Source organism: Dermacentor silvarum, chromosome 1 (genome assembly GCF_013339745.2).
Source record: "Dermacentor silvarum isolate Dsil-2018 chromosome 1, BIME_Dsil_1.4, whole genome shotgun sequence".
Lineage (NCBI taxonomy): Eukaryota > Metazoa > Arthropoda > Arachnida > Ixodida > Ixodidae > Dermacentor > Dermacentor silvarum.
This window is the reverse complement of record NC_051154.1, coordinates 105,099,148-105,125,544: the sequence shown is the minus strand read 5'-3', so window position 1 is coordinate 105,125,544 and position 26,397 is coordinate 105,099,148. Positions and strand designations below refer to the sequence as shown.

The following is a 26,397-nucleotide window of genomic DNA, read 5'->3' as shown; positions in this document are numbered from 1 at the left end:
TGCAGAGCCTAACTGAAGCAGTGAGCGCATCAGTGTTTCGCACAAATACAGAATGTTGTGTATAGTATTTGTCGAAGCCATTCTCTACTACTGTACAATAAGGAGCTGCACGAGGATTGTTCACCCGGCGTTATCAAAGAGATGGTACATTATAAAAATATACCCTCAATATTGCCATCACATGGAATAAGGAACAGCAGGTTCAATCGCCTAGTTGTTTTACTAACTGAACATCTAGATTAATTATTGGTTTCTCACGCCACTAAGTCCATAACATTAAGTTTGCAACAGATAAAAGTAAGTTAGCAAATGAACCAGTTGCCATTTTTTTCGTTGGAACTATTTTGCTAAGAATGCCGGACAAAACATAACAGACACGTGTCGACGAATAAGTAAACTACAGGTTAAGTAAAGCTCCTCCTGCGCGAAAGCATGCAAGAAAAATAAAATGTTATCGTACGTCCACTATAGAGCACCACGCGAAGCTTAAAACGTGCGTGACCACTTTGAAACTCTCAGCTGATACAGCGCACCTGCACCTGTTCGCCCGGGCGAGTCAAAAACGCCCGAGTAACCGCCACGGGCGCAACGCTATCTTCGACATAAATTGACCCGGCCAGCTCGCTCAAAGAAAAGCAAAGAAAACCAGGTATACTGCAGACTGTCCGAACCGCGCGATAAGGCCGAGTTGGATTTTGGTCTCGTTAGCATTTCCACACGACAAAAACGAAACGCGGAGAGTTGACCTCGCAGCGTTCTGAAACATGGAAGAAGTTGTGTCTTCTGGCAACATGCCCGCTCCAGGTAATGGACAAGCCGCTTAATGGCAAAGGTGGGACTTCCGACTGCCTTTGCGCCGTCGAGTAATACCGCAGATCTCTTTCTCTCTCGCCCGCTGCTGAGCCCGACTGCGCGCCCCTCACGGGGCCACGAGCGAGGGAAGGGACCCTGAGCCGCGCGGGGTCCCCTCCTGACACGCGACTCCGCGAGCCGTGCACGCCGCCCCGCGCTATCGGGACGCACGCGGAGCGGTGTCGGTCCGCGGGCGCGTTACGCAGCTGGCTCTCATTCATACAGCGGCGACGACGAGTGTGCAACTTGTTCGCGCCCTCGACAGCTATCCTATGTGGAGACACGCAACAGCTGAAGAATGACACGAAGCAAACGGCGACCGCTCCGCGGCTCAGTTTCATAGTCAGTGGCCGAGGCGGTGATGATCGGGCGTATATACTCCGGCGGTATATAACCCTCAAGAAAAGGGGGCGTGCGTACGCGCCGCGTTATGTGAAACCTTTTGCGGCGCGGCAGGCGGCTGCGTTCCTTCGTATACGTTACGCAAGATGTCCGAATGATGACTGGAAGATGGTGTCCCCGTTTGCATTTCTTTAACGTATACCGCTGCGTCGCTTTCTGCCAGCAATGAAAGCTCAGACGACAGAAACGTTTTTTTTTTTTTCTACCTACATATTTTTGGAAGGCTGTGAAAAAATAATTATACTAAATTCGTTGTCGAGCGATGCGGTACGCAAAAGCTGTTTACGAACGCTGATGCATGTGGCAAGTGAATCTGATTATGTTTTACTTATTGATATTTCTAACAGTTCCAGGGTCATTATAGAGGAGTGGAGCATGACCAGGGGCGCCAAGGGCCCTGGGCAAAGCAATACAAATTGTAATACAGAAAACCTATCAGCAGAACAATAATGTGTACAAGATGCAGTTAAAGAGAGAGAGAAGAAAAGAGACAATTTTATGTAGACGCCATAAACTCGTCCGGTATAGTCGCAACTACAGAGTCAGGGAAATCGTGCCGGGGCTATATTTAAAGTATGGCTACAACGGCCGGGTCATCTAGTAACAAGGGTCTTTAAAGAAAGAAAGCACCCAAATTTCAAGAAGCAGCCGAGTTTGCCGAATTTAGGGAGTCGTTGTTACCCCCCAGCTGCATGCGGTGCCTCCTGTGCAGCCATGCAGGACAGCCCTCATCACGTAGAGAAATTGCAGAAAACCCCGCCAAACGAAGAATTAGGTAAAAATCATAGCGCGAGAAGGCAAGAACAAAGATTTAAAAAATTAAGTGCCCAGGACAGACGCGTTAATGTCTGTCCCGTACTGTATCTTTGTCCTTGCCTGCTTGCGCTATGATTTTACATCTACATTATTCACCAACTCGCCCCCCCCCCCCCAAAAAAAAAAAAAAAAAAAAAAAAAAAAAAACACGTCTTGCTACGGCCTCAAAGCAAGGCCCAAAGCAACGGTAGCTGTGCCGGAAGAGCGTCTTCGCCCCTCGGCTTACCTGTTGCGCTTACTTTCGGCCACACCTGAAGGGCCAGCTAAGTTCATTCTATACTACTACTTGTCGCTATGGCTAGTCGCTGCGCGGAGCAATTCTCGCCAAGACGCCATCCGCGAAACGCGAAAGGAAACACCACGCGCGCTCCGCCTGTGCGTGACTCACGATCAACTATGCGCACTATCGCATAGCACTGCGTCGTGCATCGTGGCTGAGCGGTATCCCGTTCGATACTGCTTGCTGCCGGCCTTTCAGTGGGTTTTAAAGCGCTGGTTTCACACAGCTGTGGATTTCTTCCTTCCTTCCTTCCTTCCTTCCTTCCTTCCTTCCTTTCTTTCTCCTATCTATCTATCTATCTATCTATCTATCTATCTATCGATCTATCTATCTATGTAATCTATCTATCTGTCACTCTTGGCGGACGTATGGGGAGACGAACGAGCTATACCACGACACTGGTGTTACACCGTGAGTCCCAGCTAACGTCAACCAAGCTCTTCAAAGTAAACAAAGATTAAAGAATCACGACGCAAGATACGGTTTTAACACCTACGGTGTTCGGTCATCAGAGGTCTGACGAGCGAACACCGTATAGGTCTTATAATCGTATCTTGCACCGTGTTCTTTAAATCTTTTTTTTTTTTTTCCTTTGCACAGTTTGGCTAGCGTTAGCTGGGACACCCGATATATTGTAGCGCTTGCTTCCTCTCGCGACGTCAACAATGTCCGCGCAACCACTTGCGGGGACTGCAGGGCGCCGGAAGCCTACGCGAACTGACAACGGACTGCACATGCATGACGCAGCTGACGAGCATACGTATACCGCTTGTATCTCAGGCCCGGGGTATAAGCGTACACGCGGAGGGAAAACCCCGGGCAGGCAGCGAGGCCGCCACCCCCGTAATGTGTACACAAGAGGAATCGCGCGACAAGTTAAGCCGTCCGCTTATTGCGTCCCCAGCGACGCGACTTCTTCCGCGACGCCCACTGGCCGAGGAGCGCGCATTTCGCGACGCTAAATATTTGCGCAGCGAGCTGCAGCTCCGGGCGAGCGAAAAACAACGCTGCACCAGTCGACGACGGCCGCGCATATTGACTTGCCGCCCAGCCTCGCTGCCGTGCATATTGCACCCCCGGGAGCAAGCGAGAAATTACGGGCGCCCCGTTTAATTACAGGCCCAGCGGATGCAAGTCGGCTGCCGTAGGTGTCCGCAGCAGTGCGCCAAAGCTGTCAATAAATGAGGCGGTATTCCTACAAATGAGCGTAGAGCTCCTTTCTTCGTGAGCGCATTCCCCCCCCCCCCCCTCTCTCAAATGTACAGGCGCGGCCGGTGTACACGCACGCGTTAGGAATGCAGTTAGCCCGGCGGGCCTGCACGCTGCATAGACGAGCTTCTTGCCGACTCATTTTACGCGTGAGGCTTGTCACTGCTGCTATGCCGGCAATCCTAACAACGAAAGAGTGCAAGAAAGTGAAGAAGGAAACTAGCGTTATTGTATTTGAGAAGTACCCACACCAGTTAAAAAAAAAAAAAAATCAGAAGACTATTTGCTCGGTCAAGGCTATATATATAGGCAATTAAAGCTACACTGGTCTTGTTCACCGTCTGCAAATCAATACACGTTCGAGGGCACGCCTGAATTATGATGACTAGGCTGAAAATGAAAAACATCAAAAAAGTAAAAAAAAAAAATGAGACGTTGCTTCGTATATGGTCGACAGTATTCTAAATGCGATGAGCATGTATGGACGAGTGTGCCGCAGCATATTAATTCAATAACAATTAACAGGTCTTTATACAACGCCGATTGCAATTTCATCATTGTCGCCTCCTCTTAATCAACATTCAGGAAGAATAGGTACAATTTCGTGGTTCATGTAGATTACGTATGTGCAATATCTGCTCTTCAGCTATGCATATTGATAGTTATAGTTGCACGGCACGTGGTAGCGGCCTGATCCCCACTTACAAGCTTCATCCATTACATGGATTCCCCTTTGATACTGGGTAATTTATGATGTTGTGGCGGCTGAATGTGAAGCACCCGATTACAATCACGGACACACTCGTAACCGGAATCAGTTAACCAGCTGTACAAAAGTGTTCTCGACCATGCGGCGAGCTGTATACGCAGCACTCCACGGCGTGCGCGATTATAGCGAGCGACACGGGCGTTCAGCATCAGCGTTACTGCAGCTCCGTGGATGTATCATACATTTTAGTCGATGCCTGTCACTGTTGGGTATAGCATGGCTGTCCGAAGCAAACAATAACTTTAATTCGACGACATTCCGACGTCCGTATACGTCCTGGAAAGCCCAATTATGACGGACTACGTATACCTCCGCAGTGGCTCAGTTGTCGTATTCTGCTGCTGCAGAGCACGAGGTCGCCGGTCCGAATCCTGGCCGTTGCTACCCTCGCCGTGGTGGCTAAGTTGGCTATGGCGTTGGGCAGCTCATCTCGAGGTCACGGGTTCCATCGCCGGCGCCGCCTTTCGATGGGAGCGAAATGTAAGAACGCTCCTGTACCGTGCATTGCGTGCACGTTTAAAGAATCCCCACGTGGTCGAAATTGATCCGGAGTCTGCCACTACGGCGTGTCTCATAATCGGATCGCGGTTTTGCACGTAAAACCCCCGAATTTAATTAATTTTGGCCGTTGTGGCGGCATTCAGACCAGGGGACAGGACACAAATATACGCTCGTGTACTATTTGTCAGAAGTTACTGTGGTAGCTCTGGCGGCCCGCGTTGCTCTGGGACACGGAATGAATGAATGAATCAATCACTCAATCAATACAGTGAACTATCACTTGAGTGAACTTCAAGGGACCCAAGGAAATAGTTCACTTAATTGAAAGTTCACTAAACTGAATATTCACTAGAATATGGGACAACATAGGGCACAGCAGACATCGAGTCGAAAGTGTGAAATGCAATTTATGGAGTTATGGTTTGTAGAGCGTAACAGTTACGTTGTTGCCTATATCTCATTTTGAATATTGAAAAAAAAAAGAATCTTTAATTTTCGCTTGCACTGGTGCTCTTAAAGCGCAAAAAGTAACAAAGCTGTCCAGATAGTCTATATATATATATATATATATATATATATATATATATATATATATATATATATGTTTTTGTGCACTTCCTCTGACCAGCTCGCTGCTGAGACACGAAGTCTCGCAACTTTCCAAGGCATCCTACCGCCTCGGCTACAGTTACAGGATTTGAATCTGCCTCTGCCATTGCATTTTCTTCGTCGCACTCTTCTTCTTCGGGACGAACACTGGAAACAATCTCCAGATCTGATAGTTCAGAGCACAAAAGTTCGTTGAACTGATTTCAAGAATGAGCCCGGGTCCACTGATCAAGTTTGTTTAACTGAAGTATTCGCTATTCACAAATTCATATAACAAATATTTTTTGCATAGAATGCATAGGAAAACGGCCGGGGATTTTCAAAAAGTTCGTTATTCCGAAATCCCATTTTTCCCCCTTGCTGCGTCACGTGTGTTCTACCCCAAACACAGACCACGTAATCCCATTAGCCATATCCAATAGGTTAGCAGTTAGCGACTCAAACCATATGGACTCCAGTGTTTAGCCAGCCTGTTTATGGTTCGAATTCCGCCAACAAATAAATGTTCCCCCATATTTTATTTTAGAAAGCGACAGCTCACATAAAGATTTTGCTGAAATCTGGCTTCACGAAGGACGGGAGCACGACTCATATTTGAAGGAACGAGAAACTTATTGTCACGCAGTCAACAGACACCAGTAAACTTGTATATTTCCGCACTGTTGCGGCAGCTTATTTAACGGAGTTAAATTTTTACTGCTCCGATCACGAGGAGTGGTTAACGATGGTGCTCGCACACCGATATGCGATATAAAAACACTGAAGGTGCGTTGATATTCGCAAAAAAGAAAAAAAAAAAAGAAAGGAAGACAATGAGAGAGAGAAAGAAAAGGATCACCTGATGTTCATCGAAATAAATGCGTAACCAAGAGTCTTGGGCTCACGTAGTCCCCTATATTTCGGAAACTACAAATTGTAGACGTGTGAAACAGATGACGTGGTAGTGAGGGCGACATTGTCTAGCTTTGCTATATGCCCCCAAAGCAGATATAACATGTATCAGAGCTTATCGTTAAGCTTTCTTTTTCTAATTTTAGTTCCGCCCCCACAAACAAATGCGTATACGGGCAGTTTCTCGCACGGCGTGAATAACATTATGCTGCTAAAATTTAGCCATTGGCCCCGTGCATTTTCGCAAATCCTGCGCAAGTCAGCAAAGTTCAATGATGAACTCCAAGCAACATTTGCTATACATTGCACGACCTATCGCCTTTATGCTGCATATCGCACGAGTTATGGCCGTAGAAGTTTTGTTATGAAGGTTATCGTAGATAGTTGCCCTTTAAATGACCCGCCAACGTTGTTTATTTTTGGAAAGCGCAGTAAGCAACAAAACGGCGGCATGCAGTGCACGAAGAGCGGTAACAAGGTTAGAAGACGGCGTAAGATGCATGATTAAAAATAGCACCGCCACGAAGTTAACCATTCTCAGCACCATACGTGACTCTCGCGAGCAGCGCTCCGGGGAAAATGGCAGTCCCTTAAATGCGATAAGTTGCCGCGACGTCCTCTCGGAGGCGCCCGCAGCTATACCTCACCGAGCTCGAATTGCACTTGCCGCCCCATCAGTGGGACAGAGAAGAAAAGCGCGAGGTGAATACCGGGCCTCAAATAATAAAGGAAGCCCATGTCGCGCATGGCTCAGTCAGCCAAAAGTGGCAGGTGCCTTGGGGGCGTGAAATTTGCATAATCATAAAACAATACAAGGCCGCGGAGGCGGCTGCTGCATTCGGCGCACGTGAGCGCGGCTGGAACGTGCGGCGGCGGCGTCGCACGGCGCAGACGGAACGTCCTCGTGGAATTACTCGCAGTGCAGCGGCGTGCTCCCCCCGAACAAGGAGCCTGAATAATAAAGTGAAGGAAATATTGTAACACACGGGGGCACCGGAGGCAGCGACCCGGAGTTGCCAGTTCCAGCCACCGGCGGCTGGAAGAGGGGGGGCGGCGGGTGGCTCCATCCCGCTAAGCGTGGAAGCCGAGTCGGCGGCTCCTCGGGCCGTGCACGCGCCCCTAGCTCGAGGGAGTGGACGCACGGAGAGCGCGCCGCGCAATCAATTATGCAAATGCAGCCAATGTTGACACGTGACGCGGTGGCAGGCAGGGGCCAAACGCCGTTCCCGCTTCACTGCGCATGCGTCGTGGGGAGCTAGGCGACGCGGCCCCTCTCCGCTTCGATGTGTTTGTTCTGCTCTTATACTCTGGATATTCCTTCTGGTATGCAGCCCCCGGCACCGCACAGCCGTCTCCCTTCAAACGATCTGCGCCTCTTCCCTAAGCCACCCTTCTCTCAATCGCTTTTCTTTTCCTTCTACCATCCTCCACTCCCGTTTCTCCGAGCGCGCAAAGCTCTTCCTACGGAAAGAGTGACATCAAGCGGCCGCGGTACCGTTTCTTGATGGAGCTATGGTTAACCCCTGTTGCTGCGTATACGGTATTTCTGAATGTCTTTTGCTCAGTCGCGTAGCACTCCAACTCTGACGCAGACGTGGTTTGTCAGTGACGTAGGGCTGCTTATTATTTATTACTTAAAGCTACGGTCGCTGAACGCGTATGTGCGGACGTGCAAGCGCACGTCCTGTTGCTTTTTGGTCTGTCCTGATACAGTTCGGCGTGCTGCTTCTACGCAGGAAACCAACGATATGGGACAGAACGTCTCCCGCTTTCCGTTCACGTCTGTATTAACATGCACACCGTTTACCTTCTTGCTTTGCTAACTCCGTGCAACTTTCCATTTCCTGATTTATGGGGTCCTTGCAATGTCCGCGGTGCGCAACGTACTACGTTGCCGTTTCCCTGTAGGCAGGTTTCAAGACGCTTATGGCATCTGTATTCCTACCGAGTAACATGGTAGCTTCTCCGAACCATTCCTTCTGTAAAGGGCACAACGCGGTCAACCAGCAACCGAGAAGTGAGAAACTAAAAGTGTAAGTACGATAAGTAACCGCTTTCAACTTTTCGGAACAACACAAAAAGAAAACAGTGGAATGTATATGACAGGTTGTAAGAACCAGAAGGCTGGCGCCTCACTGCCTGCCTCGACATTTTTTTCTTGCAATAATTCTACTAAAACAGCAATAAAGATCCGCTAGAATCCGGCTGATATTCCTGTAAATCCGCTGAGAAACCGCCGTATAGAATTTCAACGAGAAAGGTGGATTAAGTATACGAATGAGTCATTGTTAAAGCCTATCAGAAATAAATTATTACGTTAGCGACCCTGCCAATACAAGAAAAGCTGATTTCAGCCTGTGCTACGTTGACTGCAGAAACCTTATTGAAAAGTGCGATGTTTTTTTGTTTTTTTTTAAATAAATCATGCACGCGGAGAGTTCCATGAACATTTATTTAATCGCAACATCTACATTATCAAATACTAACCTCTGAAGATCACTGTTGCCGTTTCTCTAAAGCGCAAAGTTCATTTAACATCCACCATGAGTTGTCATTGATCCGCTAAAAATAAACCCAAAGAAACTTCATGCGAAATCCCCAAAAAATTCCTCTCTCCGCTATAAAGGCGTATTTTTGCCGCTAAGCAGCCCAAAAATCCGCTAGACCTAGCCGAAAATCCACTGAAATGTGGATTGTGAAATCGGAAATGTGAAATGTCACTTGGATCGCTGCTCGGTTAAAGGAGACTAAACAATCTCTTGGTTGTTATGCCTGTCACGAAAATAAACAAACATACTGCAGAAAGCCAATACGAAGCCAAAGTGGCTTCGTATTGATAGAAACGGTGGTTTCTCTGCTGAAAAGCCCTCAGGCCTGGTACAGTATTTTAGTAGCAATGCTTGAATATGAGTGCACCTGCTTGACAAATGCTCTAAGACAACGCCCACATTTTTTTGTTGGCGAAAGAAGAGTTATACATGAGGCTAGCACATAAAAACTCTCTTCTTGGTTTGAATTTACCCGGCTTCAAGCGCCAGTGCACTGCACACGGCCAAGCGAAGCCCGCACTACGTCGGGGCGAAGGAAATCGAAAAATATAGGCCACCTTTGATTGGTTTCAATCAGTTTCATTAAACTGAACAACTGGCTATTAAAAAACACTGCTTCATCGCAGATGCAATGTCGTTGTACAACCACTACCCCTTCACCACCTTTTCAGGAAGAAAAGAGAGAGAGAGAGAGAAGGAGAGAGAAGTTGGCAACACTTTGCTATGATGGGTCTGAAAAGCAATAGAAATTGTCTACGACGGCCTGTCAAGGCGCCACGTTACTGACAGACTAAAAGCAACGACTCTAGCCAGTGTAAGGTGTCTTCACAAATATTCTGGTTTTCTGTTGTCGCAGCGTTATTTCCTAGTTCCACAATAGTCCACGAGTACACTTTTTCTTGATCCGACGAGATAAATGATCGGCTTCGTTTTTGAGTAATGGCAAAGGAAGTCCTATTGTGATATTGTGAAACCATACGCAAGAGCTTACAACGGTCAGGTTATCAAAGAAACCTTTGCTTCGTGAGACATTTGAGGCCACAGAATATCGACTCCAGACAAAAAAAAGAAAAAGAAAAAAAACAGCGTCGTCAACACGCTACAACGGTTGCTTGTAAAAAATTCCACGTGTTATTCACATAGAGAAAAAAAAAAGGGGGATCCGAATGAAACAGCGACTTTAATTTCCTGTGAAACATAGTCCTATTAATGTGTACACTATGCACTCTGCATTCAATATATTTTACGCTTTGCATCTTTCTGGAAACATTAGTTACTCAATGTTACCAATGCCACCTAACATTACACAGCCGAGACAATGACGCTGAAGGGCCTGCATATGACAAATGCACTTCTTCTTTCTGGGGTTTTACGTGCCAAAAGCAGTTCTGATTATGAGGCACGCTGTAGTGGAGGGCTCCGGATTAATTTTGACCACCTGGGGTTCTTTAACGTGCACTACAACGCAAGCACACGGGCGTTTTTGCATTTCGCCTTCATCGAAATGCGGCCGCCGGGGCCGGAATTCGATCCCGCGACCTCGTGCTCAGCAGCGCTACGCCTTAGCTGACTGAGCCACTCCGGCGGGTGACAAATGCACACACACTATATACTGCCTTGCAAATCTCAGCCTCATTTTCTTATTATGGGACTCCCTCTGAGGCGAATAGAAGCAGAATCTTATCATAGTACATTGTTTCAGAACATGTTGTTTGAATGCGCAGTTTTTTATTTCCCTTTGTGACAGTACCTTTCTACTGTATGGTACAATACTTCATAGAGCCAAATTGTGAGAAGTCAAATTCTCCAAGTGGATTATGCGAGTGGTCCAGAATCGAGAGATAAATTATGGTTGTCCCGTAGAAATGTACAGAGTATACTAACTGATCGCAGGCTTCACAAGGGGAGAAATTAGCATTTTAACGGGGTCCAAAGTGCGTAAACAGCACAGCATGCGTCTATTTTCACCGAACTCTGCGTTAACCAGATGACGCATTGTATTCCAGGCAAATGTGTGCTAGTGACTATACATTTCTCCCACGTATATACTTGAAACCATCGCTGTTAAGCAATTAGGCATTTACGCCGCTGTGTAACCTTAACCGAATATCTCGTGACAGAGGATGCCATGCCCAAAATATGCTACTGCCGCTGTTTTGAGAACGGGGAGGTGAGCAGATGTAATGGGCCGGGCCAATGCTAACGCATTTAAAGTTCTCGATATAACACGAGACACCGAGGTTGAAAACGGCACTCCACCTGTGCGCCCGAGGCTGTCCGGCGGCAGCGCTATTACATCGGCGCACATCGGGCCGAGCGCGAAGGCCGGCCGGACCAACTACGGCTGCAAGCACGCCGCGGCGGCGGTCGTGGCAGTTCATCAGGTGAGCACGTGCGTGTATTTTCTGGCCGGCCGAGACTCGCCCATCCAGGGACGGGGAACCGCCCCCTCCCGGGCGCATTCAACAATTATGAGCGTGCACGCCGTGCACGCCGCATCCCCGCGAGGACGCATGGGGTTGGGGGTCCGGCTCGTTTAATGAGCTGTCAGAAGTGCAGTATTCGCATGCCTATAACGACCTGCGCGCCCCTCTCTGAGGGGCCGCCTTCATCTTTGCTCTTTATGAATTCCCATTAGAAGCTTTCTCCCCGCGACGACCACCTTGCATCACGAGAACCGTGCATCCGGCACAGCGGCGCGCGCGCCTATACACAGCGCCCATGGATGCGCGCCGCCCTCGGCGGAGAATAAATAAAAGAAAGCTGATCGAAATCGCGTAACTGGTGTGCGCGCGCACCATCGCCCGCCCGGACACATGTCCGCGCGCCCCTGCAGCAGGAGGCCGTGTGTCATTCTGCCAATACAGCCCTTGAAGTGTCGGTGGCGAAACGCGCCTTGCCTTTCTCACGGCTCGCCGACCGTCTTATGTATAGCCGCAAAGTGGTTCCTCGGTGTTACGTTCTCAAGTGTACGTAACTATATCGCGCCGCAATTACGAGCGCATAGTCCGAGCAATGTCGACAGAATTTAAGTTTCGGCCGTTCTCAACTTGCATTTATACTGGGCAGCTCCTCAGAAAGCTACTCAGATAAAGGCCGCGTCCGAAGCCTCCCACGAATGAGAAGCCCTGTCGGCGTCTTCCTCCCCAAAGTGCACCCACATTGGCAACATGAATCTTACGGAAACGAGTCTACGTTATACAACGCGAAAGAAATGGGCGGCGGGGAGGCCGGGCGCGGCGTTGCAGGGACGGGCCCCTTCTCGTGGTCGCGTGCGCCCTCCGCCAGCACGCGCGCTCCAGGACCGTCGTGGTCCACGAATATGAGTCCGAGGCTGTTCACCTCCGGTCTTCATGCGGCGAGTTTCGTAAGCCAAACGACCATTTGGTAAGAGTTGTTGCGCCATAACCGACGGGGAGTCAGGCAGCAAGAACCAATGGAGAAGATTTGTTTTCCCAGCGGGTGGCGAGGAGAGGGCAGCGAGCGCCGAGCGGACTGGCGGCGGGACGCCTCGCAAGGCACGCAGGAAGCCGCACTCGGAGAGAGGGGAATATTAATAGGCTTTATTCAAAACAATCCGGCTTGCCTTGCGCAATGGCTCTGACGGACGGCGCAGACATTCCTTCACATTCTGTTATTATACGACGTATAACGCGTGCTAGCAGCCGTAAAGGCTCACGCTGCTTTATCTGCGTGCAGCGCGTTTTGACAATTAGAAGGATGTAACACGTAGACGCGATCGGACTCTATTTTCACCACAACCTTTTTGGAGGGTGGTTGTGGAATGCGTTACAATCGAAACATTCGGCGCTCCACGAACCGTACGCTTTCGTTTCTGGTAAACAGGCTTCGGGTTTCCTGAGTACATTAAACGGTTTTGTTTTTGGTTGGTTTCTCCAAAAGCCTATATCCGGTACTCTCTCCCAGAAGAAAGTCCGCTTCGTGCCTTCCCTATGCCATCGGCCTTTGCCAGATGTCCGAGCGTAATTAAGTGCAACTTAGGGCAAGAAGATTAGCGTTGCAGCAATCAGGGCTGAAAGAATCACGACGACAGAGAAACCCTTTGCCGTCACTGCATACAGGGCACAGTTGTAATCGTCAAGTCAGAAATTGCTAGGACAACCTTGACATGCTTGAAGACAGCAATCATGGTGGCTGCCATAATTCAATAAGTGTTGGTACTAAGCATGCTTTAACCATAATCGTTTTGCAGCAAAATAGTATAGGGAGGTCCAGCAGGCAAATGTTTTAATACTGAGTGACGCAGGAAGTGATCGTCAAAAGGAACTGTTTACTAGCAGTGACGTATACATAGACATGAATTATAGAGCCGGGAAGGTTAGGTACAGTGGAAGAAGTTGGACGCCATGTCTGCTCGATGAACCTCAAGTACCTAATTTAGATTTAGGTAAGCAAGTGCGAAATTTCGATGCCGATGTCGGCAGTATATTGTCTTTATTGCTATAATCGTATGCTTGATCGTTGCCTAGTGCGTCATACGTGTCAACTTGTCGTTAAAAGCCTCTACCTCTTTTCAGTTGCTGACCTAAGAAATTTTATAAGAGCAGAAACAGTATTTCCCACAAATAGCACCACATTATCTGCAGCAGTTCACGATACAGAGAAGCAACAGCCCTCAATAATAAATCATAATGCTGGAGTCTGCCTCGTTACCATTAAACGTGAAGTCAAACGAACAACCCACCTCTAACCTGGTGCCCACGCAACCTTACACTCTTAGAAAAAAAATGTAGTAAAAAGTAGTAACGGGTGTAGTTACAAAATTTGCCACACATTACTACCACTTTGCTAGCTGTTTACTAACTTCGATAATTCAAACTTATGGTAAATAGTCTTCACTAGCAGTTAGTAGGTTTCACAGTCCAGTTAGTGACAGCTCCTTCCACCGTCACCTGTGGTCTAATATGCTGTGTAGTGGCGGTCTTAATGCGATGTTTAGATAAACTATATCTTTTATCATTATGTTAGGTTACTAGTTATGTGCGGCGCACATATATGTGCAGACTATACATCATATACAAATATAGTTTTATAATATTGTGTATTTATGTAACTACACAGGTACGCACCGGTACAACCTACATGTGCTCTTAAAGGTTTGGCTATACATATTCATAAGGTCGTTCTTAGAAACATGTCGCGTATAGTACGCGTATAATTGTATTGTGCGATGCAGTGTTCCTCTTTGTCGTTTGTTTCTTTCTATACGGTGCAGCTTAATATACGCTGCCTAATGTTCCTACCATGACACTTACGTGCCAATAATCGTTGTTCTTATAAATATCACTAAACTATGTGGCAACGCGGTCCACATTTTTCTATTCTTTTTTCGCATACGTATCTATAATACTTTTAGAACAAAAGCGAACTCATTATTTCGTGGCCATGAAACCGCCGCTTGTAAACAAAAAAGGCACCACTAACTTAACTGGGTAGTAAATGCTATTATACCGGTTCCATTACTCTCTACGGTTCATAAACTGACCACACGTGGTAGTCGTGGGCACCTTTGGGTAGTAAATGTGACCACATCACTGGAGAGAGACAAGGATGTTATCTGTAATTCACACTGGCGATGTTTATAAACACACACACAGACGCGCGCGCGCGCACACACACACAGAACCCCACGCACGCACGCACACATACATACATACATACACACACACACACACACACATACATACACACACACACACACACACACACACATACATACATACATACATACATACATACATACACACACACACACACACATACACACATACATACACACACACACACACACACACACACACACACACACACACACACACACACACACATACATACATACATACATACATACATACATACATACATACATACATACATACATACATACATACATACATACATACATACATACATACTCTATGATGGGAATCTTATGGGCACATCAGCAGCAGCAGACACACGAAGTGGCAATTTAGCTGCCCAGCACAATGCTAAACGATACCAAGATACACTATATCTTATTGTAATCACTGCACCCCAGTTGAAACTCCGTAGCAACCCCCACTCCTGGCTGCAACTTCGTTGCAATGGCTATCCATCAAGCGGCCGCGCTCGACACGGATGGGGCGCTATCGCTTTAACATATATTTAAGGCAGCATGCCCCTTGTGTCACCTTGGCACATCCATTCTGGGCGACAGGCCAAGAATGCGCACATACCAACATACGCAGTGCCGAAGTTGTCTGTTCGGGCACATACCAAGTGATCCAAGTTGTCTACTAGGCCAGACAGCGGCCAGCACATACCTGTATTGTGGCCCGAGCTAGCAGACAACTTAGGTCGCTGAGCACATGTGCCGCTGTTTACTATATGCGATATCGTGCAACCATACAACGTACCCGAAGTAGTTACAAAGAAAGCTGCCGCATTAATAATTACGAACACAGGGTAAAGTCGCTGTGTAGACATGGATAGAATTAATACACAGAATTTGGTATGCATTTCTATAGCCCGCAGTGACTCACTGGCTTTGGCGTTCCGCTGTTGAACCCGCAGCGGCGGGTTCGATTCCTCGCAGCGGTGGCCTTATTCCGACGCGGGCGGAATGCAAAAGGGCTCGTTTACTTCATTTAGATGGACGTTAAGACACCACATGTGGTCAATATTATACCAGAGTTCCTCACTACGGCGGCACACATAACTCGTGTGCTGCTTTAGGGCTTTAGTCACCTTAATTTCAATTTTGGTATGCATCTTTGAACTTTTGCAAGAGCCATTTTGCTGCTAATGGGAACGCCCGCTTTTCGCTTAATTTTTCGTAAGTGTGTTTGAACTGTGCGTTTATTTCCGGGTGCGAACTCAATCACTCGGGTTGTGTCGCTAGATTAGTGTGACTGAAATGTCTATAACTGCCTGTGACGTTATTATCCGATATTTCTTTCCGCAACAAAAAGCAGTGACAACACTGCAGCTATCAGCAGCTATAACCAGTGGCTGGCCAGCTTTGAATGGCCTCAGGCTCACTTTGTTCCCGTCGAACCTGCGTTGCGAAATCGCCAAGCCAGAAATACATCATCTCGCTGTTCCCTCCTTCTCATTACCCTCCTCCCATGAGGTTCTCGTCAAACAAAAAAGAAAGAAAGAAAACGTTACGTCGACAGGACCTGAGGGCAGTCGAAATCCCCTCGTTTCCATTATTCTACTGGTTCGGCTAAGTGCACGATCGCCTGAAAGTATCGTGCGCGGATCGATGCACGCATAGACTAGCGTGTCCAATCAAGCATGTGTCGTAAAACCACTGTTTGTTTTCGCGCTAACTTTATGACAGAGAGATGCTCTGCTGGCTGAGAGGGAAGGTGGACAGGTTCCAAAAGACCCGCCTCAACTTCATACGCAAAGGCGGGCGCACACAGGAACCTTTGGCTCTTCGTCTATAGATCCCTAAAGCACGACTTGTCTTTATGGCCGCTGCCATATGCGCGTGCCGGTGCTTTGAGCAGGCCGAGGCATCCGGTGCACAGAATCGTGCGTTATAAATATCCCGCGAGCGTGACCAAACACACAGAGACCCGAGAAAGTAGGAGCGTTGTCCACTTTAAATAGGCTGTATATTTGGTTATTGTACACTGTTTGGATGGAATGAGATATTCAACAGCAAATGCGTACACGTAAGACAAATGTTGGAAACTGACCACAGAGCAAGTAAGCTTCAAGACCAATGCCGGCTCCCTTGCTGGCAAGAAGCCCCATGTCTATGGAGAGAGAATAATAAGAAAGCGGCAACGAGTGGACAGAGCGATGTAATACATACGAAGGAAACGGATGCTGGGCCAGTATATACGGGAGACAAAGCAAGAAGTTTTAACGCAGAAGTGTATTGTATTTGTTTCGTGTGATTATTATGAGCTATACAATGAGATATTTCGGCGCAGCCGACAATAGGAACCGTTATGTGAGATACATTCTTTGGGCGAACGCTGCAACTGCCACGTGGTACTCAAGAAACGCGATGTCGATAGAGCTATAAACATAATGCCACGGCTGAGCTCACCGGTATTGGCTTGACTGAATCTTCTGTCTTCATAAAGAGCAGCTGGAGAAAGGGTCAACAAAGGTGATCCTTACGGCGCACTTATTCAAGCGAACTTCCGCTAAGTCGGTTCCAAATGTGTCCTGCATTACAGCCATCGCCATCCGTTGAGCTGTGATTAACATATTTGTTGATTCCCTGCGCGCATGCGCGCCAGCGTGTATGCGTATGGAGGGAAATGGGAGTGCCACCTAGCTACCCTGTATGCGCAACTTTGTAGCTGTTTATTTTTTTCGTTTTTTTTTTTCTGCTCGTTGCTTCAAAATGTTGAGCACATGCTGTCACCGCCTCTATGTTCCTTGAAATCCGGATACAGAGGTGGCGGAAGATATTGTGACAAGCTCATAGTTGAACTATAGAGTGACAGTGTGTGGCAGTTATGCAGACATTGGGATATTTGGAAGCGAACGAAAAGGTACTCGAATTCCGAATAGCCAATGATTCGATTCCATGAATAAACAAAACATGTATAAGTTCGATTTGTTGTTAGAAAGCTGAAGTAATCACGAATGCCTAGCAGTAATAAATAAACTATTAAATAAATAAATATAGAAGGCAGGGTATCACGCAATTACCTTTGACGAAGTCACATAAATGGCTGTTTCATGCGGTGGGACAGCCAAACGTATTATATATATATATATATATCATGCTTAGTTCTGGCATCAGCAACAACCTGCAAGTTGATCCCTTCTAGTACAAATGCGTTAGTTACCTCCGAAGGCGAGTTTGGGAGTACAGGCACATGACAAGTATCCGTCTTCATATAACTGTCAAATTTATCACCTGTAAACAGTGACGGCCACATTTCCGTGGCAATCACTCGATGACGTGTGGGACGCTTGACGCCTCGCCGAATGAGCTCGTAAATTCCAAGTAAAAACAAAATTCGATTAGGAATAAACGAAGTCCTCACAAAGCACATATCACAAGCATGCTATAGAGACACGTACCGCCACCGACTAATGGGGTAAGCTTGAAGTATACCTTTTCGTGTAGACAGAAAAAATGTAGACTGGATTATGTTGGAACAGTGGTGGACATTGGCCCCACGGGATAAGCGAAACGAGGCTTATTTATTTCTTCGTCTTCTTTACGTACCTTCGTCTGGCGAGATCGAAAACTATCATGTTTCACTGCATGCAGCGCCAGTAGCTTGTTATGACCTTCTCCCACCTACCCACCACCAATTTCACTCATTTTTATCTCAGTTGGTCACATTATCGAGACTGAGCCTGAGCGCGGCGGAAGCGGACAAGCGCCTCACCCCAAAGGCGCTATAGTGAAGCCGCGCAGCGACAAGTTAGTAGAAAACAAAGAGAGTTTTCATTGCAACGTTTATGTAAATTCGTGCTTATCCAGCGATGTACGAGGCATCGAATTTATTTTCCTTAGAAATTACCAGGAAGCTAATTATCACAGCCGGGAAGTATGTTGCCCTTGTTCGCTGAATTTTCGACACACCACGGTAACCTGCACCCAACTCGTTAGCAATAAACTAAAACCTGACTATACCAAGAAAGATTGGAAGAAAAAGCGGGAAATAGATATACCGGATGAGGGGCTGTCTCGCTATATAGGCTGAAAGTTGGACTTTGTCCCTAAATTTCACGTTGCCTGAGTTTTAGTTTACCTCCAAGAGAACTCGCCGAATATAAACATTCCGTGCTTACCTGGAATCCTTGAACTCCTGCAACTGTTACATACTAAATCAGTTCAGTGAGGCGCACAGAAAGAGCGAAACCAGAAATAAAACGCAGAGACGGCGAAAGGCCGCAAGTGGAAAAAAAAAAAAAAAAAAAAGAAGGGGGAAAAAAAGAAGAAGACAAAGTGAAGTGGCCCCGCGGCCAGAGAACGTGCATCGGTGGAGGCCACGCGTGTGACTATTAAACGGCGGCTCCGGCGAGGGGTGGCGGCGGCGCGACTGGCTGGCTAATGTCTCAACTTAGCGCTAACCGGCAGCCTTCCCGCCCTCCGTTTACACGGTCATCGCCTATGCGAAACTATCATTACACACACACACACGCGCGCGCGCGCGGCGGGGGGAGAGAGCGCACGATGATGCCGTGCGCTGCCGGTGCCCGAAGGAGGGCCAACACTCTCGCTTTCACGGTTCGGGCCCATTTGTGCCCGCGCCGTCCGCGTCTCTCGCGAGCACAAGAGGAAGAGCGAGCCACGATGAGCGCTGCTACTCGGCGGCAGCCAGATCGTCCTCCCCACCCACCCGATGGTTGGGCGACTGCACGCCGAGTGGGGCGAAAATGTGCTAACTTTACTCGCATTCGTCGTGCCCCTCCAAGCTGCGGAATATAGGCGTGGGAACCCCCCCAGAACTTTTTTTTTCTTTCTTTTTTACAGCCACTTCTGATCCAAGGACGCACGACCCTTGTCCACGCACCGAGACTGCAACCGCAGGCGTAGAAATCATGAGTGGTGCACGGTGCAAACGCTGCCGATATTCGTAGCACAATATACTTTACGCTGTGCGCTGAACTTCGCGGCACGTTCCCAGACTCCGTGCATGAACCAATCTCCGCTTTGTTCACCATGCAACGAAGCAGGAGGCAACGAACACATTTTTTCGGCGGTGCCCGAGATAGCGTGCTCAAAAGGGCGCCCTACAGAGGGACCTTTAACAGAAGGAGGGCCTTCCGCATGGGTGCCTGCAACACTTTCTGTTTCAAGCAGTGTCCATCGTAATCCACAATGAAGTCTCACACATTATTTTTGCATTTCTATGAGACACTGGCTTACTGGACATTTGGTAACGTGCCCATGTACCATTACAAAAGACCTGAGGTAGAACAGTTCCAGCCTCGATCGCAAGGCTAGAACCACATGCATCTACAGCCACCACCACCACCATGCATGAAGGTTCAGTTATCGTCGACATTCTTCACAAGTTTAATCTCTGCAAGGCATCTAATTACGTACCTGCGCGCTTATGGATGCCGGTTGCGACAAAAGCAGAACATGCGTGTCCAATTAAACTCTTGGCGAAGACTATTTATCTCGACATTGTTAGATAAGAATTAAGCTCAGTGCTTGGAAGGCTTGAGAACTGCTTAGAAGGGCGGGGGAAGACAACGTCAGACGAACGACGTGCTTATTACATCTATACTTGGCCAAGCGGAACGATGCACACGAACTTGAAGGATTTGTGCTTGCATAGTAAGACAAAACAGAATTTCAACAAGAAATTGCATTGCTTAGCAAGCTTGCAGAGAGGTCAGGAGAATGAGGCTCACTTCTTTCTTGAGAAGGGCTCGTAAGTATTGCTGCATATGGACAAGTCAGTTTTAGCGAATGCATTGAATGGTAAGTGTGATGTTCTTGTTTACAAATTACAGCTATTTTGTGGTTGATAATGCTGAATTTGTCCTTTTTTTATGAGGTATACATGCCTTTAACCATATGAGAACAGTCTACAATCTTGGAATACGCTACCACTCACAAAATGTGGTGGAAATAAGGTAGCGATTTCGGATAGTTTACTCATTCCTTCAAGAAGAAAAAAAAAGAAAAGTTTAAGCCCCATTAAAAACAGTAGACAAAAGAAAGAAAGAAAACTTAATTTTAGAACAATATTCATATTTTCTAATAAATATTTGTGCAGCTATGATTCAGCGATTTATTCAAGACTACGTTGCAAAACTAACAAAACGACACACATGTGGGAATAGATAACGAATAATGATAATAATAACAATAATAATAAGCAAATACACTGTACATCATCGCAACCGACCAACCTTGGACTTAAAAGCCGTCAATGACGTTCCTTCAAGCACAGAGCTGGTCGCTCGCGATTCGTCAAGAAATCTTTGAGGCAGGTGATTCTTAAGCCACACAGAGGGACACAGGGAGACGATATGTGATAATTCATTCGGATTTTATTCAAAGATCAGAAGAGCTACACAAGTATGTTTACAATCGCACAATTGTGTCAGGGAAAATCTATCAAGGCTGCGAACTTTCGTTATGACGAAGTTGGCCTATCCGTAATGACATGATAAATGTGTGTGCACTAGCATACAACTTCGTCCATGGATATCAGTTTTGGGAAAAAGAAACTGAGCGATTTAACCAGTACGTAATATCATTTACGACACAAATGACACATAAGGCGATAGGCTTCCAAGGAGAACCATGGTAAAAGTAAATGCTTTAAAAAAGAGTACGATATTGCACTCAACAGTTGTTTAGGCACTCGAAAAATTAATGTGGTTACATGGTTATGAGGAAGAAAGAAAGCCACAAGCACCAGTGTAGACACGCGTGCGATAAATACTTGGGGCCACTTAAAAAGCATTAATACTGGGTCACCGAGACCTCCATGTTAACGCACTCAAACGTCACCAGTAAGCTGGTAATGCAAAGAAATTATGTACGCCACTGGGCAATAAAAGAGCGACAATAAACGCTACAATACACCTTCCCTGCCATGAACCCGACCTTTAACTACACCATGGTTTGCAAATGTGCATACATATAAAGCAGAAGACCAAACGCATGCATATCAGTGCACTATAGTTACTACGCTTCTAACCCAACTGTTTATCTCGCTCCTCACTTCTATTTCCGCATAGGATAAGCCGTTTTAATACAAGGTTCTCTGTCTCAGGACCCTATGCGGAAACCTTTTTTTAATTTTTTTCCTTCAAAGCTTTCTTTAGGCAATGTGCAAGATATCGATGCGCAACAATTTATCTCGCGGGTTGAAGTTTCTCTCTGGACTTGCGACTTCATCTGTGATTGCCTGCAAAGGTGTTCCGTTACTCCGCTGTTACATAAGAGCCCTGGCTCTGGAAAATGATGCGGACAGCGACTGATATGGCACATCCAATAAGCGCATGCTCAGCCCACAGAATGATCACACGCGTGTTCATCACAGCAAGCACACTTCCACACAGCAGCGGTATACATGTGCATCGAATGGCCAAGCAGTCTGGTGCGAACGAAAGGCTTTTAAGGAAGCGCTTAACAGAGGGGACACGAAACGAAGAGAGAGGATGAAAAAGCGCAACACTGAGAAGCGAGGAAAAAGCAACGTAGCTTAGCAGCGTCGAAGCGACAGCAGAGACTAAGGGAAAAAAAGAGCAGCCTTCTCGCTGTTCTCAAGCCTTCAGCAAGGTGCGCCCGTCGCATGCACCATGAAGTAACGAGTCGTTTCCCGACCACAGTAACTGTTGGCAAACGATCTCCCAGCACGGTTAAATCTGCATGCTTTAGTCTCACCACGTAGATTTAATCCGTGTCCAAGAGGAAATTGGAACAGCCATTTCCGTAATCAGCGACATGTATTGTTTTTTTTTTTTTTTTCTTTCTCGCTCTCTCTTGATGGGAGTCACTCCAACCGAGGTTTTTTACATGCTTTCGGTAAAGCTCCAGGCATGGATGAACTAAATTTTTCTAGCGCAGAGGTAAGCGATAAACGTGGTCGAACCTCGCTCGGAGCAGGAAACAGCGCGATCGAACGATCGAATCCTCTTAAACAGTTCAGCACACGCGTCTTACCGCCGATGAGTTTCAGAAGAAAGAAGTCTGCGCCTAGTTTATCTCGCACTGTCTGGAAAGTAACGTGACCGCTGTATACGAGCAAAAGAAAGAGAGGATAAGAGCGAACATTAGGGAAACACTCGGCACCTTGTGCATTTTGTCGCGTCAAGCATCCCCCTCTTCACCTCCTCAATACTAAGGCAGTTCAGTAGCCCTTCAAATCCGTGAAAAGAAGGGAAAAAAGATCGATCGCTCACAGCGCCTCTTATTCCACGATGACATCGAGTGTTGGTAAGCGTAAGACTTGCGAGCTGGAGCACGTTTTTGATTTTGGTCGCGATCGAGTGCATTTTCAGTCAGACGAGAGTGCACGAACGAGGGCATTTGCAATGTGCGTGCGTGCGACTCAGATTTTGCGCGCGACCAAAATGCAAACACGTGACCCACGGGTGTCTATTTTCGGTTGTATAGTGCTACCTGAAACACAGTACGCGCATTACTGCAAAAGAAACAATATGGCCCCGGATCATCTGTCGTGCTTGTTGTTTTGCTGATGTTTGAAGGATCTATGGAAGCTTTTTGAAAAAACTTTGTTTGCCGCAGGCGCGCCAGATGGAGAGTCTCCGTGTGTTGCCCATTTCTGACAGCTAGGCCAGGGCATTCACTCAGGATGTCGATCTTGTTTGCATTCGTGCTCTCCGACAATTTCCACAGATAATTTCTATGACTGAAAAGGTTTTCACAGGCTGACAGATGTGATAGTTAGAAGGTCTTACCGTGGCACGGCAGCACCAAGTCAGAAGGCGTGTTGAAGCACTAGGTCGTATTGCGTGTACGTCTTTGAGTGGATCGGTAATGTGGGAATTGTTGACGTCTGCCTGCGCCATAGATGTCTCGGAGGTGTTTATGCAACGGCAAGTTATTTTGCATATGAAAAGATTCTCGCACTGTTGCGTGTGAGCATTCTTTTTGCAACGACCATCAAGTCTCATTGCGTTCACGAATGTCGGAGAAGCCCCGTTACGTGCAGCCAAAGAACTACATAAATCATACGTTTCCGTGCTACTGATATATGTGCTAGTGCTGAAAACGCATCATATAGTGTTGTTATTATGTGTTCATGCAAAAGTTGAGTGAAGAACAGAACCACCTTGACAGAAGCCTGCAGCCGCCTTCCCCTTGTACTGTCAGAAGGGATGTAGTAAATGAAACGAACTTGGAAGCTCCCTGAAGCCCATGAATCATTCTCTATTTGAGTCGCCCTCAGTCTTTTGCGAATTGCGGTAGATAACTATAGCTTTACTTATAGCAAATACGCTTATACCATGTTCTGTTTCCTATTGAGCTCCCACATGTGCACGACCATCTTTTCCGGCCATTGGATTGAACAAGCCTGACACTTCATAAACTAGTCTATATTTTCCTTTTAATCGCAAGAGATTTGGACATTTTGGGTCTGTATGAACGTATACGGCGCAATTCACTCAGATACGCAGAATAAGTGAACGAAGCTATATATCACTATTCATTTCACAAGGCACACCACAAGCGTGCTGTAGCTATTGTTTGTTAAAAAGCATATCGGTTAGCATAGGAAGATTAGAACGAAATAAATATGGATTAGGCCATTATAGCATAGACACACGCCCGCACACTCCCAAAGCCATTTTGTCGCCATTTATATCCGCGCTAATAATTGCTATTCAATCCATAATTTCCGCCGAAAAGATCGAATTTATGTTTGTGAATAAGCTTTATTTGTGAATAAGAATTTATGTTTGTGAATTTATGTTTGTGAATAATATATATATATATATATATATATATATATATAGTTCCATAAAGAAAACGCATTACTAGTGGCAGGTAATGCGTCAAGCGTCCCACACAAATTGCACATAACTGTAGCATCCAAATCTGACTTAGAGGTACTTAGTAAAGAAGGAAACATACTTCTTTATGGTTCTGAAATCGGTAGAAAGTGTCAAGGTCTGCTCACGTACAGTGGCAGCACAAAAGCGTTTAAAATGTCATTGTATAGATGACACACTGCTTGTAAACATTCATCACTTAATGAGTGGCAATTTACAGTCCGTTTAGTGGCTCTGGATGATACGCAGGAGTCAACTTTTGCCTCCCGTGCTCAGGGAGATGTGTTTCAACACTCTAAGTTAAAGCAGAGCTACAAGCAGCAGGCTGCGTGAAAAGTTATTTTTAAAGGCATCCTAAAGGCCACATGTGTAAACTCAGCTGGTCATAAGTAAAATGCTGTCAAGTTCAATCTGTGATTATTACGTAATATTGCCACTATAGTGCATTTTGATGTACCTAACATTCACCGGCTGTTGAAAAGACCGCGTCAGACGAGTAAGTAAACTCAATGAGGAAATGTCTCCGCCGCGTTTGCCCGAATACAGCTGTTTGTGTGCTAAGGGTGTGTAAGCGTGGTGTCACGTGCCTTCCGCCGCCAGGCGCTGTCGCGACAGGCCTGACAGCGGAAGCGGCGCGAGTTTCACGCGCGGCGCACTCACCGTTGTGGCTATTCCCGACGCAGAGGGAGCTTGACGCTGGTGACGCGATGTGCCTACTGGGACAAGCTTGCTTCCGTCGGGACATAGTCAGCTGGACCGCGGTACCGTCACCACACTCGACAACTACGCGCCCCCGGCAGCAAGGCACCAGGCTAACCTCAAGCCGGCTGGCGGTCACTCAAGTCTGCGGCCAGCGGCGATCGGGGTCTCACACCAAGTTCGCCAGCGCGGCTACGGCAAGCGACGCTCGTCCGTGAGAGCACCCGTAAAGTGCACGCGGTCGCAACACGACGTTTTGCACAAGTTCGTCGACGACACTCTAGCAGGTGTCGCGACGCACCGGGGCACCTGTCGTCCTGAGAAGCTTGGTCGGAGCACCAGGTTGAAGGCTCGAAGGCAATGTTCCAAGCACAGGGTCAAGGCCTGCTGAACAGCGTCGGTCTGTGAAGCGCGGCGCCGCGTGAGCTGCAGCGGTGGCTGTGCACGAGGTTCGCGAGACGAGTAGCACGGGATGGGGGTCTCGTGTCCACGTGAGGAGCAATACAGTCGCGCGGGATGTTCAAGGGGCGGCTGGCACCCGCCGGCCGACGAAGGGTGTGCCCCTTTCTGTACGGCGGCTTGGCGCTCGTAGTCGGGGGTGGTGCGGCGGCCGCGGTCTGGGCGCCCAGGCGGTCAGAAGCAGCAGCGTCCCGGTCGCAGCGGGGCCCCCGCCATACCGTCGGCGGGACACCACAGAGCTGGGATGGAGGCTCGCCGGCGAGCAGCGCTCGAGTGATCGGAGCGCCTGCAGCGCCGCTGCGGCCCTGGCGGTGGCCAAAGAAAGAAGGGAGGGGATGCCGCCGCATAGAGCGCCGCCCCTCGGTCACGGCACCAACCGAGGAGCCGTCATAACCGGCCGCGTATTGGATGACTAGCGGGGACCCTTTGACGCCTGCGCAACGCCCCCCATCTTCGTTTCTGTATTTCTGCGCGCACGAGCGCTCGCGCTCACCGCCGCTATGGAGGGGGGCGATCGTTTTTGAGTCCGACGGTCGTCCGCCGGGGGGCTCCGCCGCGGCGGCCGCTCCGCAAAAGGCGCGCCCATGGTCGTTGCTCCGGCGCCGGCGGCCAGAGCGGCCAGCGGTCGACCGCAACGCTGGCGCACACTGATGAGCCCTCTCGCTGCACGACGCTCGGTCTGTGGAGCGCATATGCGGCGCGCTCGCGCCCGTAACCCACTGATGGAGCGCTGTTCTCTAATTTTTTTTTCTTGCGCTTCTTGCATAACAGAGCTTTGTGTTGACATTTGTTGCTTCCCGATGTGCAGCTGCCATAAAGAAAAACAGAGGTGTTGCAGCGACGTGCATTCATCAGAAACACGTGAGAGAAGTGGCTGCTTC

General features: G+C 47.8%; 1 protein-coding gene across 1 annotated transcript in view; it reads right to left on the bottom strand.

The window, feature by feature from the left end:
• LOC119434133 (sal-like protein 3) overlaps positions 1–25,736 on the bottom strand; it is a 151,602-nt gene extending 125,866 nt beyond the window's left edge. Inside the window, exon 1 of the mRNA XM_037701460.2 lies at positions 25,019–25,736. Within this exon, the coding sequence (XP_037557388.1) occupies positions 25,019–25,103 (85 nt within the window). The 5' untranslated portion in view covers positions 25,104–25,736. The remainder of the gene's footprint in view (positions 1–25,018) is intronic.
• Between the last annotated feature and the right edge of the window lie 661 nt (positions 25,737–26,397).